At 45.2% G+C, this 19,278-nt stretch overlaps 1 protein-coding gene across 2 annotated transcripts in view; it reads left to right on the top strand.

Annotated features, from left to right (window-relative positions):
• Positions 1 to 19,278, top strand: part of SH3RF3 (SH3 domain containing ring finger 3) — a 353,462-nt gene that overhangs the window by 195,005 nt on the left and 139,179 nt on the right. Inside the window, exon 2 of one of the 2 annotated variants that reach the window (XM_054678129.2) lies at positions 1,748 to 2,023. The exons of the other annotated variant lie outside the window; for it this stretch is intronic. Within the exon in view, the coding sequence (XP_054534104.1) occupies positions 1,748 to 2,023 (276 nt within the window). The remainder of the gene's footprint in view (positions 1 to 1,747; positions 2,024 to 19,278) is intronic. 2 annotated transcript variants of the gene reach the window in all.

The raw sequence follows: 19,278 nt of genomic DNA, 5'->3' as shown, positions 1-19,278 counted from the left end.
TGTGATAGCCAAAAAATATCTTCAGACCAAATTGTCCCAAATTAAGATTCCCTGGCTGGCAGCTGAGTGGCCCCTGTGTGGCAGTGGAATTATTCTGATGGCCTGCAGCCAACTGCCCCTTCCCATTTTTTCTGATCACAGTGCTTGTCTTGCAAATTACCCCTTGCCTCCGCTCTCTAAAATTGGGGCTCGTTACACACTATTGTGCTCGCACTACAAAGCTATCCAGAATGAGTATTATTGGAAGCAAACGGATTTTTTTTTCTCTTCGAGTTCTGCAATGAAAAATCCTCTGGTGTTACTGTTTAATTGGTTAGTGGTGGCTGTTTGTCAATTTGCCAGCAGGCTCTCTCTTAACTGCTGTCGTTTGACGTTGCTGAAACATAAATGTAGAATGATTGAGTTGCCAACATGCTATTAAGTCCTCTACAAAGAGTTTTTCGATGTACTACTGCTTCAGGCTTTTGTGCTTCTATTGATTGATTCGAATACTGAAGAACTCCTTGGCATAGGCAGCCCTGGTGAGAAAATGCGGCTTCTGGTAGGAAAATCGTTGGGTATTGACACCCGAACAATGCAAAGCTTTCCTTTGGTTTTCCTCTAGCACAGGATTGACCTCTGGCAAAGCTCCCACAGTTGAGCAGGTATTGGCCACCCATAAAGGAAAAGGAGAGAGGCCCATGAGGCCAGATGGACTTGATGAGACAGGGCCAGTTAGAGAAGCCCAGGAAGTGGAAGAAGACATCACATCAGTTTCGGGATTCTTTGACAGGCTCCTTATTGCTGACAAGCAGAAGCAGCTTAGAATCTTGTTTGGATTTCAGAGCTAGTCATGGTTTGAGACCAAGGATGGCAGAACAGGTGCAGATGGGTTGGTTAACCTCTGACGGATACAAGAACATCACTAATGTTAGGAGGATACAGTCTTATGCCCTTGAACAATTGTACTTCTGGAACAGACTGCTACAAGTACATGCAGCAGAAAGCTGTGTGTCATGGTTGGGGGTCTGTGATGGCCGGGGACTGCTTGTTAGAACCCCTGCGCCTGGGCATGGCCCCTGTGCTCCACACAGGCTGTTTGTCATCGTCCTCGTGTGTGTGCCGCTGGCCATGAGTCCGCTGAGTGGAACGCTCAGCACGACGGATGCCATGCACACCTGCTGCTCAGCTTCAACCCCTGGAACATGCTCTGAGTTGCTGTGACTATTCAGTAGATGAAGTAAAGAAAAAATGGTTGGATACTTGCTAGAAATCTGGCAGCTTCTTAGACTAAAATCCCTAAGAAATAGGAACCAGTGCAAAATGATTCAGCATAGAGTATTGGGTAAGAAATTCCGAGCCCAGACCCCCTGGGTTCAGATTCTACCTACTGCTCCTAGGTGTGGGCCTTAGGAAAGTCACCTTCCCTCTCTGTGCCTCAGTGTCCCCATCTGTAAATGAAGATAAGCCAGCACCTACTTCAGAGTCCTTTTTGCTCAGAATGAGGTTGTCTGTGTGGAAGGCCCCAGACAGCGTCCTTTTTAGGAGGAATGGCTAGGATGGGGACCCTCTTATCTCAGTGAGGCCTCAGAATGTGCGTGTTCCTGTGACAGGCTGTTTCTTTAAAATATTTTCCACTTGCGGGGCACTCTGTATGCACCCCCAGGACACAGAAAGCCCCTGAGAAGCCCCGGCCTGCCCCGGCAGATCCACTGTGGGCATTGGGAAGGGGCATGCCCGGTGACCACATGCTGTCTGTTGCTTGCAGAATCCCTGCCTGCTTCCCTATGGCAAGGCCCTCTACAGCTACGAGGGGAAGGAACCTGGTGACCTCAAGTTCAACAAGGGGGACATCATCGTCCTGCGGCGCAAGGTGGATGAACAGTGGTACCACGGCGAGCTGCACGGCACACAGGGCTTCCTCCCAGCCAGCTATATCCAGTGCATCCAGCCCTTGCCACACGCCCCGCCCCAGGGAAAAGCACTTTATGATTTCGAGATGAAGGACAAAGACCAAGACAAGGACTGTCTGACCTTCACCAAGGTAAGGTGAGCCCTGGGGTGGGCCCCGCCAGCCCATGCAGCCTCTGTGCCACCCAGGGCTCTTCCCAGCCACAGACCTATAGCCAGACAGTCTTTCTTCAGAGTCTGAATCCTGGCTCCTCCCGGAACCCTGGGCAAATGACCCAGCCTCCCTCCCTGTGCTTCCATGAATGGGGTGACGGTTTTTTTGGTTGAATGCTATGGAGGGCACCAGCTTGACACACAGCTCCAGCCCAGAGCTACATAGGAGCTTGAGATAATATAAGCCTCCATCAGCACCAGGAGCAGAACCCTCAGTTAACCTGAGTCATGGCTCTAAGCGCTGACCCAGGTGCAGCAGAATGACGCCTTTCCAGGACTCTTGGGGTCCTGTGAGAGGGGCTCATCAGGGGAAACTGCTACAGAGACCCTGGTCAGCTCACAGGGAGATGATAGCTGGGGTCTCACATCTGTGCATCACAGCCCTGTCCTCTAGGGCACCTGAGGCAGGGCCACCCTGGTGCATAGGGATCCCTGTGAAGCAAACATTTGGGACCAAACAAAATAGCACTGACAGGTGAAATTGAGTAGGAGGGTTGGGTGAGGTGCAGAAGAGACTGGTTCTGGCTGTCCTGGCAGTTGCTGTTGAATAATCATCTGCACCAAGTGCTCGGCCAATAAGCTCACACTTGGTCTTTACAGCTGTCCCAGGTTCCAGGGGAAGTAGTTGGAACCTCGTTTTCTCCATGTGTAAACCAAAGCTCTGAGAGGCTTTGTAACTTATCCAGGCTGCTTGCTGGGTCCTCTCTCCCTCCTGCTTCCCCTTCCTCCTTTCCATCTTCATCTCCTGTCTCTTGTGTCTCCTCCATCCCCTGCCACTGCTGCACCTGCTCCCCGCCACCCCCAGATGTAAATGACAGAGCCAGAATCCTAATGCAGATCTCTGATGTTAACACTCAGCATTCTTCCCACCCCCCTACACAGGGAATTCTTCCCTTATGTCGGCCTCACTGTATTTTAGATGCCCAGAAGTTGTTGTTTTCTCTCTCCTCACTCGTTCTGTCTTGCCTATGTCTCTCTGTGTCAGTATTTCTCTCTCTCTCTCTCTCTCACACACACACGCACAGAGTTGCAAATAACAGAACTAGAATTCTAACTCGAATCTCTGCTTCTAAAGCCCACATCCTTCCTGCCTCTGAGAGGCCATTGCTCTCTCCCCCATCTGCTGAGTGCAGAGCTCGACGGTGGCACTCTCTGGAGGGCGGTAGGAGAACCATGCACAGTGTTTTTGAGCAAAATTGGCATGTCCTGCGTACGGCTGCTATTTATGTCTTGTTCTATTGTTCAGCCTGACAGTGAATAATCTATTTTTCATTCAGGGATTCAACTCCTTCTCCCTTCCTTTTATCAAGGTGTTCTGATGCTAATTCCGATTGTCATTTGGCTGCACAGCTTCCCGGGAAACTGCACTGGTGCCTCCCTCCCTCCCCACTCAGTCGGAGGGCGAGAGCAACAGCTTCCTGGGGCTACTTTTAGGCACACAGAAACCCAACTTGCTTCTCTGCCCAGTGGACTCTTCCCCCTAAGAGAAGACCTGGGACCACTGGTGCCCCAGGTGGTCACTCGTGACCAAGAGCAGGGACCTCTGAACTCTCAGGGTCCAGTCAGGGCCTTGCTAAGGAGACAGACTCCATAATGGCTCTAGGCTCCTCCAGGCTTGGCGGGCTCCAGGCTGCAGAGCCAAGGCCCTCCTCCAGGGGCCTCACAGGCGGAGGCTGTCCACTCGGGAGAACCCACTGTGAACGGGCTGTCGCAGGGCCCTGGAGCCTCTGGGTAGGCCTGCTTCTCTGGGCAGAAGTGACTGCCTGCCTTTCCTGTCATCACCATATAACCTGCTGCATTCCACGGGCCTCTGCCCAGGATGTGCAACCCCAGGCTGAAGGCTAGAGCCCACTGGACAAGAGGACAAAGGGCACCTGCCCATTTATTCCACAGAAACATACCGGGCCCTGACTCTGTGTCGGGTACTAGACCTGCTGCTCTTCTGGAGCCCAGAGTCAGGTGCGGGAGACAGGCCAGTGGAGAATGTGCAGAAGACAGGCCAGAGGCTCACGAGCTGCATCGGATCACCAGGGGCAGGCCGGACATTTAGTGTGGGCTCCTGAGTAGTCAGTGATGGAATTCCATGTTCCATATTTCACAAGAAACAGTGAAATTAGAGCCGTCAGGCTTAGACTCATTTTGCGGTTGGCATGTGGGGTGGGGGTAGCCGAGCAGGTGTCCATCTGTTCCCAAGTGGGCAATGTCACCATCAAGGTGGACATGGTTGCCCAGGCTCTCTGGAAGGTGACCTCTTGGTTGAATTGAGGTCAGAGGCGGCAGCCACGGGAGGCCCAGCATCTCCTGTTACAGGATCTGTGACGGCTCCACAGCAGACAAGGGGGAAGTGTCATATCACAGATTCTTTGTTCAAGGACTTTCTTTACTTGAATCCTGTGAGTTAATGTGGAGAATTAGAGGCCTCTGGGTGTGATCCCCAGAGGGACTTGTGCTGTGACACGACCTTCCTGCCATGCTCCTGTGCCCACTTTGACCCTCTGACCCCCACAGGGTGAGGTCGGGCAGAGAATGGCCACCCCTGCTACCTGTCCTGTCCTGTCGCATCTCTCACTCCTCAGTGTCCGCAAATAAAGGCTCCAAGAGACATGGGCAACTCCACGTGACTCTCCGCTCAGTTCCTGTTTTCCCCCACGGTGGGTCCGACCCACCTTACTTCCCCCATGCCCGGCATGCAGCTGAGACGCACACACTGGCTCTGACAACCTCCATGTGAATCAGACCTCCAGGAACCAAATGGTTCCAGTGCTGCAGCGTAGGTGCTGGTTCATGCCAGCTTGGTCTCCCCTCTGGGGAATGTTTTTATTCTTTGGATATGTTCCGTTCCTGAGTCAGAGAGGAAAGAAGGGTCTCTGAAAGCTACAATGGTATAACCTGCCTTTATATAGCATCACTGTGGCAGACTGATGGAGTTTAAAGTAGGTGGATCAAAGCAAGATTTTTACCTTTGGTGTTTGCTTTTGAATAGTCCTGTTAAAGTGGCATTAATTAAAGTCCTTCTAAAATCTAGTTTCTGCTTTATTTCAGAAGAGAATGAATAATCAGTTTTTGTAAAGCAGCTTTAAAAAATGATATTTTATTACTTCTTAGTAGTCCGACTCCAGAAAGCTGGGCATGTGCAAATAAAAAAACAACAGGCAGGAAGAGCTGTGGGCCCAGCTCTGCCAGCTGGTTTCTGAGGAGCCTCCACACGTGCTGGGCCAGTCACCTGGGAGGGGCTGGCCTTGGCAGGGCCTTGCAGTGAGGGCCCCATGCCAGCTGTGTGACTTAGGGTGACACATAACCTTGCTGGACCAGGAGCACCTCGCCTTCCCAGTCTCAGGATGCCAGTGTGTACTCTGTGGGGTGCCGAGGATCACATGATATAAATAAATTGTGGAGCCTAGGGCTGGGAGCGCAGGAGAAGAATGTGAACTACTCCATTGTTTGAGCAGCTAACTCTATATTGTCTTACTCAGCTCACCTGCAAGATTCGACAAGGGTTTATTGAACCTCTTCTGTGTAACTTTCAGTTAATGAGAACATTGTGATCGCCTTGCCAGGCAGCTGCATTTGCTATGCAGGGCCCACGCTGCTTTTCATGAGTTCCAGCTGGGATGCTCAGGAATCCTCAGAGGCCACGGGGTTTTCTCAGAGAGTGCCCACTGATCATGGAATCACTTTTGCACATGACTGCAGCGGGGCCCCCAGGCTTGCCATATCAGCCCTAATCCCCACCAGGTGTGCCATGCGAAGGAGCCACAGGGCTTGGTGGCTGCAGCCACTGTGCTGTCCTAACCCTCATCTCACCCTCGATTTGTCCTGATCTGGTCAGACCTTAAGACTCTTCCACGTGACCTTCTTATGCTGCTGAACGTTTAATCATTTCTCAAAAGTATGGGAAGTCTTACCTTTGTGAATTAACCTGGCATTAATTTCAAACTCTGCTCCTCTGATCCTAGGGACAGACATAGATGGATAAAAATCAAATATAGAGTTCAGGCTCTAGCATGAGGTAGACACAGATTCAAATCATGGCACTTTAATAATGCATGGTGACTCGAACATTTACTTAGTGTTTGAGTTGCTTTTTTTAACTTTAAATGGAGTTGATATTAGGATTACATGAGCAAAGGCATTTTAAAACCCAAGCTCAAAATAGGCATTCCAATAAATATTTGCTGTCTTCCCTCTCCTTTCTTCCTGTCTCAGGAAAAGTTGCACTTCCATCAGATGGTACATATCACTTTTTATGTTAGCCCAGAATACTCGCAGGAAAGTAAGCCTCCCTCCTAAAGACAGACTGCATGGAGAATGAGAACTTGCAGGACTGGTCTGCTATGCTTTTACTTTCCTGGTGGCTAAATCTCAGAGAGGATTGCCTGGGGGTAGTGGAGCTGAGCCCCTTGTGTGGAGGCCACGGTCCCCTCACCAGCAGAGCCAGGCGATGGGCAAGCTTCCAAATTTGCAGTGTCATCTCTGCTTCTTCCTGACTGAGAATTGGGATGACTTTGGGGGCTGAGAAGATGAGGAAACTTTAGCTTTACCTCTTTTCGTATCATGAGATAAGCTTGTGCAGAGCTCCACGTCATTGTCTCCCTTCCTGGGCACCCCTCTTGGGCTACTTTACCCTGAAGTTACCCGAGAAACTCAGGGAACCAGTTCTCCTTTTTGGCTCCTTGCTTCGTGGATTTCTCCTCCCAGGCTCAGTGCACCTGCAGCCACCTCTGTGCACAATGATGCCTCCCACGAAGGAGGCTCAACTCTCAGGGCACGGGGCAGAGGGGAGCAGAGCACCCTCTTAGCCACTACAGACCACCCTCGCCCAGCCCCTTCTGACAGCAAAGGGAGTTTGGATAAACTGCACAGATAACCGTTTTGATTTGCAGGCAAAGCTTGGGCTGTATCTGAAGCTTTGCCAGAAATTTTCAGAACCTGCACAGAATGTGAGCTCCTCTCCATGAGCACGCCTGGCTCCTGGGAGCGGTCCTGGCCCTGGCCGCTGCAGCTGCCCCACCTGCTCTCCACTGGGTGCCAGACCCACCTCTCAAATCTGTGCCACATGGAGCCTCTGCTCAGAGTCCTCAGTGGCTTCCCACCTGTCCCGGAGTCATGGCAAAGTTGGTGCTGCCCACAAGGCCCCACTCACCCAGTCCTTGCTCCCTCAAGGGCCTGATCCACTTCCGGCCCCCGGCTCATTGCCTGCCCAGCTGCACTGGCCTCCTGGTGGGTTCTCCCTGCAGCCGAGCCCACTGCCTCCCTGGGCCTGCATGGCTGCCTTCCCTAGCCTGGGTGCCCTCACACATTTATAGCTCGACCCTCATCCTCAGCAAATCTCTGCTGGAGGTGGGGGCTACCCTCTCCCGCTGTGGGAGGGAGCACCCCACACTGAGACTCCCTGTCCACACCCTTTCTTCTGAGAGGTAGGTGTTCATAGTCACGTGACACCGCCTGCCTGAGGGTGGGTTGAGACCCCACCACCGCCTGGCCCCAACATAGGGCAGCAAGGGGCGCCTGGAGGGACGTGGAGGGAAGCCCTAACAGTGGAGTGGGGTGCCCTGTGTCACCTGGCCAGGGCTGGCAGGCCTGCTGGGTGAGAGTGCCTCTGTCTCCTCACCCAGGCTTCTTGGTCCATTCCTTCACTCTTCAGACGTTTATCAACCCTAGACTGCGCGCCCAATGCCAGGGATGCTGTGGAGTGCACTGCCCTTAGGCACTCAGAACCCAAAGACGTGGAGACAAGACGAGAGAGTCTCCCCTGCCCGTGTGTGCATGCGTGTGTCCGTGTGCAGTGGGAGCTGCCGGCAGTGAGAGGGTGTAACCTCTGACATCTCCTCTTCCACCTGTGGCCGCAGGTTCCCCTCAGCCCTGAGACCCCCTGAGGGGCCCCTGCCTCCCTCTGGAGTTCAGATACGTGAACACGATGGGAACACCAGAGGAAGCCCCTAGATGCTCTGGAAAGTCAGAGCCCCCCAAAGTCTCAGTGACAGCAGGACAAAGATGCAGGGCCAGCCCGCTGGGTGGGGGAGCTGATGGTGGCTAACAGTTCCATAAGTGCCCCCACCATAGATGGCAGTCGGCTGTCAGAGGCACAGTTTTGGGTTATTTCTGCACCAAAAGGCTGAGGGAGTTTCTGAACTATTCCCTTTTTAATTTTCCCTTCTCCCTGCGACACAGAGTGGTTGGGCCCTGTGTGTGTGGCTGACCTGTGTGCCGCCAATGGATACTGCCTGTGTCAGACTGGGTCACTGCGGTGGAGCAGGCAGCCCATTACCCTGCAGGCCCAGAGGCTGAAGGGGGCCCGGCAGGGTCAGGGGCCTTCTCTGGGCTCCAGCTTGTTATTGCTTCTAGGAAACCACTCGACTGCATGTGAGCCAGAAAAGTGGCGCAGCGTTCATGTGGCCTCCAGGAGAGCAGGGCTGTGGGCCACTCATGGCCAGGCAGGGACTGCTTCTGGCATTTTACATGTGATTCTTCCACACAGTTGACTTAGGAGAGGGAAATCTTAGGCACTGGATGTGGGTTTATCCAGAGCTGCTGAGGGAGCTCTCCAAGGTTTTCAGTGATCGTGGCATTTCATGCTGAGCTCCCAAATGCCTGATATGTGAGCTGCGATATTTGCCAAGATGTGCCTTTATAGTGGTGTCAAAGGGCAGTGTGCTCTGCCAGCCACCTCCAGTGGCATCCTAAAGGGACAGGGAAGGCGAGCGTCGGCACCCTGCCCCGCAGCCTCTGTTCTTCACAAAGGCGCATCTGTGTCTGTGGCTTTCCTTCTCCCCAGGTGGAAGTGAAAACACAGACTTTGGAAGAGCTAGTAAATGAGTTTAAAATGCACTTTAAAGACCCCTTGTAGATGGCAGGTCCTACCATGTCACCTGAATCCTTTGTGAATGTATTATTTACGAAGCTTAGGAAGAAAGGTGATATAGTTTTTTAATAACCACTTTATGTTCATAGCTCAGGCTTACAATCATTTAGGACCACCCTGAGACCACCTGAATACAAAGGAGAGCCACTGCCATATGGTAACGGCATTTGGTGTATTTTCAAAACTTGGAAATACCAGGGAATAGGGAAAACAGCATATGGAAGTCTACGGGCCCACAGTGAGTAATGAGCACTTGACATGAAACCTGTAAATGAAATTGAGCTTTGTATCTGAAAGAGAAATTATGTTGTGGAAACAAGTTTCATTCATATAATTCTTGAATGCTGGCATATTGGCCCAGGAACTTGTCTGCTTCATCTGACTCTTGGTGATGCCTGTGGTTTCTGGTTTGGTTTAGTTCACTCATCTACATCAAGCAAGGGTTGGTGGACTAGGACTCTCTGACCAAATCCTGCCTGCCAACTGTTTTTGTAAATAAAGTTTTATTGGTACACAGCCATAATTCATGTATGCATAACTGCTGTCATGCTACAATGGAGGGTTGAGTAATTGACCTACAACTCCTGAAATAGTCTCTGGCTCTTTCTAGAAAACGTTCCTGACCTGTGACATAGAGCACAGCACTATCAGGGCCAAGGGCACAGGCGTTGTCCCTGTATGCTCCCTTCAGCATGGCTTTCCTCTTCCGCCATTGGGAGCCTCCGGTATTGAGTGTGCATCTGTTGGGAGACAGTGAGTGGAGACCCTGGGGACGCCCTCCTCTGTGAAGCAGCAACTTAACACGCAGGTCCATGCCATGCGGATCAGTCTTGCCGTCTTCATATACAAAGCCCATTTGGTGTTTTGAGGAGGGGTATTTCTCCATATACTAATGAGTCTGTGAAGCAGCTATTTCCTCCTTCCTTGTCCTTCTGAAAGCAATGGCTCCAGGTTTTTGTAACATGAGGACAAATCAGAGTCCTGTTGTGATCTAGCCATGAAAAGTTGCCATTGTTTCCCTGGTCCTGCATTGGGAGTGGAGAATCATTACTGTTTCCAGAACACACCAGATTTATGCTGGTAGCCCTAACATGCTACAGTGAATGTTTTCATTGCCCAGCACTCAAACATTCCTCTTTGGAGGTTGTAATTATTGTGGGAGTTTGGGTTAGAGGCAGAGCTGGGGAAACCTTCCTTGACATTCTTAGAGTTAATTATGGATTTTTAGGTACAGGGAGTGGCTGACTTCCTGCACCCCGGTATTTTCCCAGCCCAGCCTCTACACCAAAATGACTGCCGACTAAATAGGAGCATTCTAGATCCCACCGCCCTCCTGAGGTCCCACACAGCCACAGAAACCAGAATTTCCCACATTGATATTTGAGCCAGAACAGACGCCTGCTGCCAGGTGCCACCACACTGCAGCTAGGTCTATGTTGGACTTGCCTCTCTAGCCAGATGGAGCCATGGCAGGGTCCACTGCTCATTCACTAATCTCACAGTAGCACGACACTCGACATGCTTGGGTTTTAGATGCCACATATGGCAGCCTGGTGGGGTTTTCATGTGCTTTCTCAATACCAGATGCTGACCTTCTCTGTACCACAGGCCCCCTCCTCCTCCTTGGGAGGGGATAGTTTCTTCCTCAGCCAAAGGCCCATCCCAGGGCTTGGCACTTAGGAGATGCTTGAATATATTGGTGACGTGATGAGGAGCAACCTGACCCTGCTGAACACTAGTAGTGATGGCCAACTCCTGGCCTGTGAAGTACACCCATCTTTGGACAGCCCTGCCTCACAGGGAGCCTGCCCACATCGCAGTAACATGGGGTCCTTGGTGCAAATCCCACCCTCCTGGGTGACTGAAAATAAGCCTGGTTCTTCAGCATGGTAATGATGTCAAAGCTTAAAGACATGATCACGGCCCCCACAGCGCTCTCACTTCCCAGGCTGAGCCATCCCACCTCCTTCCCTGGCTTGCCATGACTCGGTTCTGGACTGTTCCGTGATGGTCCACTTCTGCAGCACAGATGTCCTGTAGAGACATGCTAGCACTGAATGCAACATTCAAGGCATGCTGCTGCTTGTCCATACTGGATAGACTGTTACCTTTTTAAAAATTTTTTTTATTATGTTATATATAATATATATTTAATACTTATACATAAGATATCAGAAAGTTCACTAATCATAATTATGCAGCTTGATGATTATCACAAACAGAATATATTCTTGTTTTTTGTTTTTTGGGTTTTTTTTTGAGACGGAGTCATGCTCTGTCGCCCAGGCTGGAGTGCAGTGGCACAATCTCGGCTCGCTGCAAGCTCCGCCTCCCAGGCTCATGCCATTCTCCTGCCTCAGCCTCCCGAGTAGCTGGGACTACAGGCACCCACCACCATGCCTGGAGAATTTTGTGTATTTTTAGTAGAGACGAGGTTTCACCGTGTTAGCCAGGATGGTCTCGATCTCCTGACCTCGTGGTCCACCCGCCTCAGCCTCCCAAAGTGCTGGGATTACAGGCGTGAGCCACCGCACCCGGCCAACAGAATATATTCTTACCTAGTGATGAAATGATGGATACTGGGGCTCCTGTGCCTCTGACAGTTACCAGCCCGCCCTTCCCGCATGTCTACTAACACTACAGATGAGTTGTGTTTGCTCTTGAACTTCACATCAAGGAATCACGCAGGATTTATTTTTGTGTCCAACTTTGTTTTCTCTCAGTTTTATATTTGTGAGCTATACCCATGTTGTTGTAGGGCACTGTAGTTTGCTCATTTTCATTGCTCTATGGTGCTATTTTAGATTTTTTAAAAATAGGCGTTATATTTTTAGAGCCGTTGTAAGTTCACAGCAAAATTGAGCAGAAGATACAGAGATTTCCCATAAACCTCTGCCCCTACATGCAAAGCCTCCTGCATTGTCAACATCACTCACCAGAGTTAGTGCATTTGTTACAATCAATGAGCCTATATTGACAAATCGTTATTACTCTAAGCCTATATTCACTCTTGGTGCAGAGTCTACTGATGGAGATGTCATGTATCTGCCATTATAGGCCCATACAAAGTAGGTTCACTGCCCTGAAAATCCTCTGACCTGTCTATCCATCCCTCCCTCCTCCACCACCCCTGGCAACCACTGACCTTTGTACTGTCTTCATAGTTTTTCCTTTCCCAGAACGTCATACGGTTGAAATCATACAATATGTAGCCTTTTCATAATGGTTGCCTTCACTTAGCAATTTGCATTTAAGTTCCTTCCATGTCTTTTCATAGCTTAATAGCTCATTTCCTTTTTTATCATTGAGTAATATGCCATTATCTGGATGTACCACAGTTTGTTTATCCATTCACCTACTAAACGACATCTTGGTTACTTCCATGTTTGGGTAATTATAAATAAAGCCACTCTAAACATCCATATGCAGGTTTTTGTGTGGACATAAGCTTTCAGCTCCTTTGGATAAATACTACGAGTGTGATTACTAGTTTGCATGGTAAAAGCATGCCTAGTTTTGTAAGAAATTTCCAAACTGTTCCAAAGTTGCTGGGCCATTTTGCATTTCTGCCAGCCGTGAATGAGCGTTCCTGTTGCTCCACATCCTCATCAACACACTACACACTACACTGTCTTCTTTGGTGAAGTGTCTTCTTTGGTGAAGGTCTTTGACTCACCATTCAATCAGACTGTTTTCTTGTTGTTGAGTTTTAAAAGTTTTTTGTGTATTTTGCATAATAATCTTTTATCATAGTTGTCTTTTGATAATATTTTCTCCCAGTCTGTAGCCTGTCTTCTCATTACCTTGACAGTATCTTTTGCAGAGTACAAATTACTAATTTTAATGAAGTCTAACTTATCAATTCTTTCTTTTGTGGATCATGCTTTTGGTGGTATATCCAAAAAGTCATTGCCAAACCCAAGATCATCTAGATTTTCTCCTACATTATCTTCTAGGAGTTTTGTAGTTTTATATTTTACATTTAGGTCTGTGATCTATTTTGAGTTCATTTTTGTGAGGGGTGGAATGTTTATTTCTAGATTTTTTGCATGTGGATGTCTAGTTTTCCTACCACTGTTTATTTTAAAAACTATCTTTTCTCCATTGTATTGTCTTTGTTCCTTTGTCAAAGATCAGCTGACTGTATTTATGTGGGTTTATTTCTGGGTGCTCTCTTCCATTCCATTGATCTAGTTGTCTATTGCATTGCCAATAACAGACTGTCTTCATTATTGTAACTTTATTTTCAGTCTTGAAGTCATGTAGTGTTGGCCCTTGTTCTTCTCCTTCAATATTTGTTGGCTCTTCTAGGTCTCTTGCCTCTCCATATAAACTTTAGAATCAGTTGGTCAATATTCACAAAAGAACTTGCTGATACTTTGATTGAGATTGTGTTAAATCTATACAACAAGTTGAAAAGAACTGACATCTTGACAATATTGAGTCTTCCTATCCATGAACATGAAATATCTATTTGTTTAGTTCTCCTTTGATTTCTTTCATCTGAGATTTTTAATTTTCCCTATATACATCTTGCACATATTTTGTTACACTTATACTTATTTCATTTGTACCTAAGTATTTCATGATACCATTTACATTTATACCTAATGTAAATTGTATCATGTTTTAACTTAAATTTCATTTGTCCATTCCTGGTACAGGTTGAGCATCACTAATCTGGAAACTTGAAATCCAGAATGCTCCAAAATCCAAAATTTTTTGAGCACCAACATGATGCTGCAAATGGAATATTCCACACCTGACCTTATGTAATGGGTTGTAGTCAAAATGAAGGCACACAACACACAGTTTCTTCAGCATCCTCAAGGGAAAAAAGACCCTCCCAGGCCCCTTCAGCTGTGATATTTATTTTCCACACATGCCCAGATTCCCCCATGCAAGCACAACCATAAAGGGTCATAAAATGGCACACGTGTAGGCTGCACATGCCAATGGCAGGTTCTCCACGTGAAAAGAGAGATTTCTATGACCATTGTTGATGAGGCAGATGACTGCAGAAAAATATTTTTAAAAGCCATCCAGCAGAATGTTTCCTCATCCACAGAGGACCCACTTACTGATCCCTTAACCACTTCTGATGTTTCCTTGCACCAAAAAAAAAAAAAAAAAGTATACACTTACCTTTTAATCAAAGCACAGCATCATAGGTAGAGACTGAAAGCCTGCCATTGTTTGTTGTTGCTGTTGTTTAACAGCTGATACAGGTATTCTGGAGAGGCTACTGTGCCGCTTAGTTACTCTGAACATGTAATTTTTTTCACTGTATTAATAATATGTCATATTTTTTACTGCTAAATACTTATGTGTGAATAATTGTAAGAAAATGATTGCTTATTGGTAGCATATAAATCCAGAGTCAGAAGTGAGGCTAATGCCAAACAACCACAGATGGTCCACATGGGTGATACCCTTTGCTTTCCGTAGGCTCGATGTACACAAACTTTGTTTCATGCACAAAATTATTAAAATGTTGTATAAAATTACCTTCAGGTTATGTGTATAAGGTATATATAAAACACAAATGAATTTTGTGTTTAGACTGGGGTCCCATACCCAAGATATCTCATTATGTATATGCAAATATTCCAAAATCTGAAAACATCTGAAGTCCAAAACACTTTTGGTCTCAAGCATTTCAAATAAAAGATACTCAGCCTGTATATAGGAAAGCAATTGACTTTTGTATATTAGCCTTGTATCCTGCAACCTTGCTATAATCAAGTATTAGTTCTAGAAGTTCTTCAGTTGGTTCTTTCAGATTTTCTAAATAGATGATCATGTCATCTGTAAACAAAGGCAGTTTTATTTCTTCCCTCCCAATCTGTACACTTTTAATTTCCTTTTCTTGTCTTATTGTATTATCAAATATTTTTAGTATGATGTTAAAAAGCAGGGGCAGAGAGTACATTCTTGCCTTGTCCTTGATCTTAGTGGGAAAGTTTAAAGTTTCCCACCATTAAGTTTCTCGTAATTAGGTGAACTGTAGGTTATTTGTAGATGTTCTTTATCAAGTTGAAGAAGTTCCCCTCTATTTCTAGTTTACTGAGAGTTTTTATCATGAATGGGTATTGGATTTTGTTAAAAGCTTTTTCTGTATTTACTGATATGAGCATGTGATTTTTCTTCTTTAGCCTGTGGATATGATAGGTTACATTTATTGATTTTTAAATGTTGAGCCAGCCTTGCATACTTGGGATAAATTCCACTTGGCTGTGGTATATAATTCTTTTTATACCTTGTTGGATTAAATTTTCTAATATTTTGTTGAGGATATTTGCTTTTATGTTCATGAGATATATAGGTCTGTAATTTTCTTGCAATGGATTTGTCTGCTTTGGTATTAGGGTAACGTTAACCTCATAGAAGTTAGGAAATATTCTTTCTGCGAAGTATTGAGATTGTAGAGAATTGGTATAATTTCTTCATTTATATGTTTGGTAGAATTCACTAGTGAACCTGTCTGGTCCTGGTGCTTTCTGTTTTGAAAGTTTATTAGTTATTTTTTCAGTTTCTTTTTTTAAAATGGAGTCTCGCTCTGTCACCCAGGCTGGAGTGCAGTGGCGCGATCTTCGCTCATTGCAACCTCCGCCTCCCTGGTCGAAGCAATTCTCCTGCCTCAGCCTCCCAAGTAGCTGGGACTACAGGCACACGCCACTATGCCCAGCTAATTTTTTTTGTATTTTTAGTAGAGATGGGGTTTCACCATGTTGGTCAGGCTGGTCTTGAACTCCTGACTTCAAATGATCTGCCCACCTCAGCCTCCCAAAATGTTATTCAGTTTCTTTAATAGATAAAGGCCTATTGAATTATATATTTCTTCTTGTATGAGTTTTAGCAGATTGTCTTTTAAGGAATTGTTCCATTTCATCTGGGTTATCAAATTTGTGGACATAGCATTATTCATAATATTCTTTTATTTTTTTAACATCCATGGGACATACAGGGATGCATCCCTCTTTTATTCCTCATATTAGTACTTTGTGTCCTCTGTTTTTCTTAGTTTGCTTGCTAGAAGCATATGATTTTTATTGATCTTTTTAAAGATTAATTTATTGATCTTTTTTGTTTCATTGATTTTTCTCTATTGTTTTCAATTTCATTGATTTCTTCTATTTCTTTTCTTTTATTTATTATTTGCATTTAATTTGCTCTTTTTTTCCTAGTGTCCTAAAGTGAAGATTTAGATTATTTATTTTAGATCTTCCTTCTTTTCTAATCGATGCATTCAGTGCTATAAATTTCCCTGTAGGTGCTACTTTTGCGGCATCTCACAAATGTTGGTAAATTACATCTTCATTTTTATTTAGTTCAAAATATTTTTTAAATTTCTCTTGAGAGTTTTTCTAAGACCCAAGTGTTACTTGGAAGTATGTTGTTAAATCTCTAAGTATTTTGGGATTTCCAGCTATCTTTCTATTATGGATGTCTAATTTAATGCTATTGTGGCCTGAGAGTAGACATTGTATGATTTTTATTTGTTTAAATTTGTTAAGGTGTGTTTTGCAGACCAGAATATGGTCTGTCCTGGTGAATGTTCCCTGTGGGCTTGAAAAGAATGTGTAATCTGCTGTTGTTGGTTGAGATATTATGTGGATGTCAGTTGTATCCAGTAGATTGATGGTGCCATTAAGTGCTATTAAGTTCAGTTATATCCTTACTGATTTTCTGCTTGCTGTCTCTGTCCATTTCTGATTCAGGGGTGTTAAAGTCTCCAGCTGTAATACTGGATTCATCTACTTCTCCTTCTGTCAGTTTTTGCATCATGTATTTTGACACTGTTGTTAGGTGCATGTAATGTTAAGGATTATTATGTCTTCTTGGGGAATTGACCCCTTCGTCATTATGTAATGCCCCTATTTATTCTGATAACTATTCTCACTCTGAAGTCTGTTTTTTCTGAAATTAATATGGATATCTTTTGATTAGTGTTAGCATGTTATCTCTTTCTTCATTCATTTGCTGTTAATCTGCTTGTGTGTGTATATTTAAAGTAGATTTCTTGTAAACAGCATATAGTTGTATCTTGTTTTATTTTATCAACTTAAAATTTTTAATTTGTATATTTACATCATTAATTTTCAAAGTGATGTGTGATAGAGTCAGGTTAAATTCTACCATATTTGCATTATTTTATTATATTTGTTGCCCTTGTTTTTTGTTATTTTTCCTGTCTTTCACTCTTTTTCTGTCTTTTGTGGTTTTTATTGAGCATTTTTTATTTTCTATTTTCTCTCCTTTATTAGCATATCAGTTGTACCTCTTTTTTTACTTTTTTAATTTGTTGCATTGGAGTCTGCAATATTCATTTACAATGAATTCAAGCCCACTTTCAAATAACTGTGCTGCTTTGCAAGCAGTATGAGTACTTGTAATAACAAAATAATATTTATTTCTCCCTCCTGTTCCTCGTATCATTGCTGTGATTCATTTCTCTTGTACATGAGCATTGTAAGTGTATGTAAACACACACACATAAGCATAAAATGATCAAATACATTGTTTTTATTTTAAACAGTTATTTGTTAAATCAATTAAGAATAGCAAAAATAAAAGTTTTAAGTTTACTGCCATTCCTTCTCTGGTGCGTTGCCTTTCTTTCTGTAGATCTGAATTTCTGACCTATATTATTTTTCTTCTCTGTAAAGAACTCTTTAAAAACAGTTCTTGCAAGGCACATCTACTGGCAACACATTCACTCAATTCTTGTTTGTTTGAGAAATCTTTATTCATGCTTCACTTTTGAAGGATAATTTCACAGGGAACAGAATTCTAGGTTGGTAGGTTTTTTCTGTCAACACCTTAAATATTTTACTCCACTCTCTTGCTTGCATTTTCTTTTGAAAATTCAAATGTAACTCTTTTCCTTTGCTCCTTTATAGGTAATGTGTTTTTTCCCCTCTGACTTCTTTCAGGATTTTTTCTTTATCTTTTATTTTATGTAGTTTGAAAGTGCTATACCAAGGTGTCATTTTTCTGGCATCTATCCTGCTTGTTGTTATCTGAGCTTCCTGGATCTGTGGTTTGGTGTCTGACAATAATTTGGAGAAATTCTCAGTTATTATTGTTTCAAATATTCCTTCTGTTCCTTTCTATCTTTCTTCTCCTTCTAGTATTCCCATTACATATGTATAATTGCCCCACAATTCTTGCTTTGAAGTTGTCCTGCAGTTCTTGGATGCTCCATTATGGTTTTTTTTTTTTTTTCTAATTTTTTTTTTCTGTTTGCTTTTCCATGGTGGAGGTTTCTATTGAGATATCCTCAAGCTCAGAGAGTCTTTCCTCAGCTGTGTCCAGTCTCCTAATAAGCATGTCAAAGGCATTCTTCATTTCTGCTACAGGGTTTTTGATTGCTAACGTTTCTTTTCTGGCTCTTTATCTTTGCTTACATCACCCATCTGTTCTTACATGCTGTCTAGTTCAAACATTAAAGCCCTTGGTATGTGAATCATAGTTGTTTTGTATCCCTGATCTTATAAGTCTAACATTAGTTGCCACATCTCAATCCGGTTCTGATGCTTGCTCTGTCTCTTCAAACTGTGGGGTTTTTTGCCTTTCAGTATGTACTGTGATATTTTCTTGATACCAGACATGGTGGACTGGGTAAAAAGAACTGCTGTAAATAGGCCTTTGGTGCTGTGGGGCCCATGCGGCCACAAATGTTCTATAGTGCTGGGATCAGGTCTCAGTCTTTCAGCAAGCTTGTGCCCCTGGCCTGTGAATTTCCCCAGTGCTTCTCAGTTTCCCCTACTCCTCTGTAGGTGAGACAGGATGGCTACAGTGGGTTGAAGTTTGGTATTTCCCTTGCCCCCAGTAGGTAAGGCTCTCATAAAACCCCAATGGGGGCCAGATGTGGTGGCTCACACCTGTACTCTCAGCACTTTGGGAGGCCAGTGCAGGCAGATTACTTGAGGTCAGGAGTTCGAGACCAGCCTGGCCAACATGGTGAAACCTTGTCTCTACTAAAAATGCAAAAATTAACTGGGTGTAGTGGCACACGCTTGTAATCCCAGCTACTTAGGAGACTGAGGCAGAAGGATCGTGAGACTCTGTCTCAAAAAGAAACACACACACACGCACACACACATATAAAACAAACAAACAAACAAAACATCCCAATGGGTGAGGCTGTGGTTAACTAGTTTATCCTGTATGTGGATCTTATTAAGCACAGAATGCTCTGGCATGTTTCACAGTGGTTCCTCTTCCGCTCCCCCTGCCAGAAGCACGAGTGGATTTTTCTCTGATATTCACTATGAAGACTTAGTGGAGCTGCTCCTTGAGGCACAATT

Source organism: Pan troglodytes, chromosome 12 (genome assembly GCF_028858775.2).
Source record: "Pan troglodytes isolate AG18354 chromosome 12, NHGRI_mPanTro3-v2.0_pri, whole genome shotgun sequence".
NCBI classification, from domain to species: Eukaryota; Metazoa; Chordata; class Mammalia; order Primates; family Hominidae; genus Pan; species Pan troglodytes.
The sequence above is the reverse complement of the archived record's forward strand: the minus strand, read 5'-3'. Positions and strand labels throughout refer to the sequence as shown.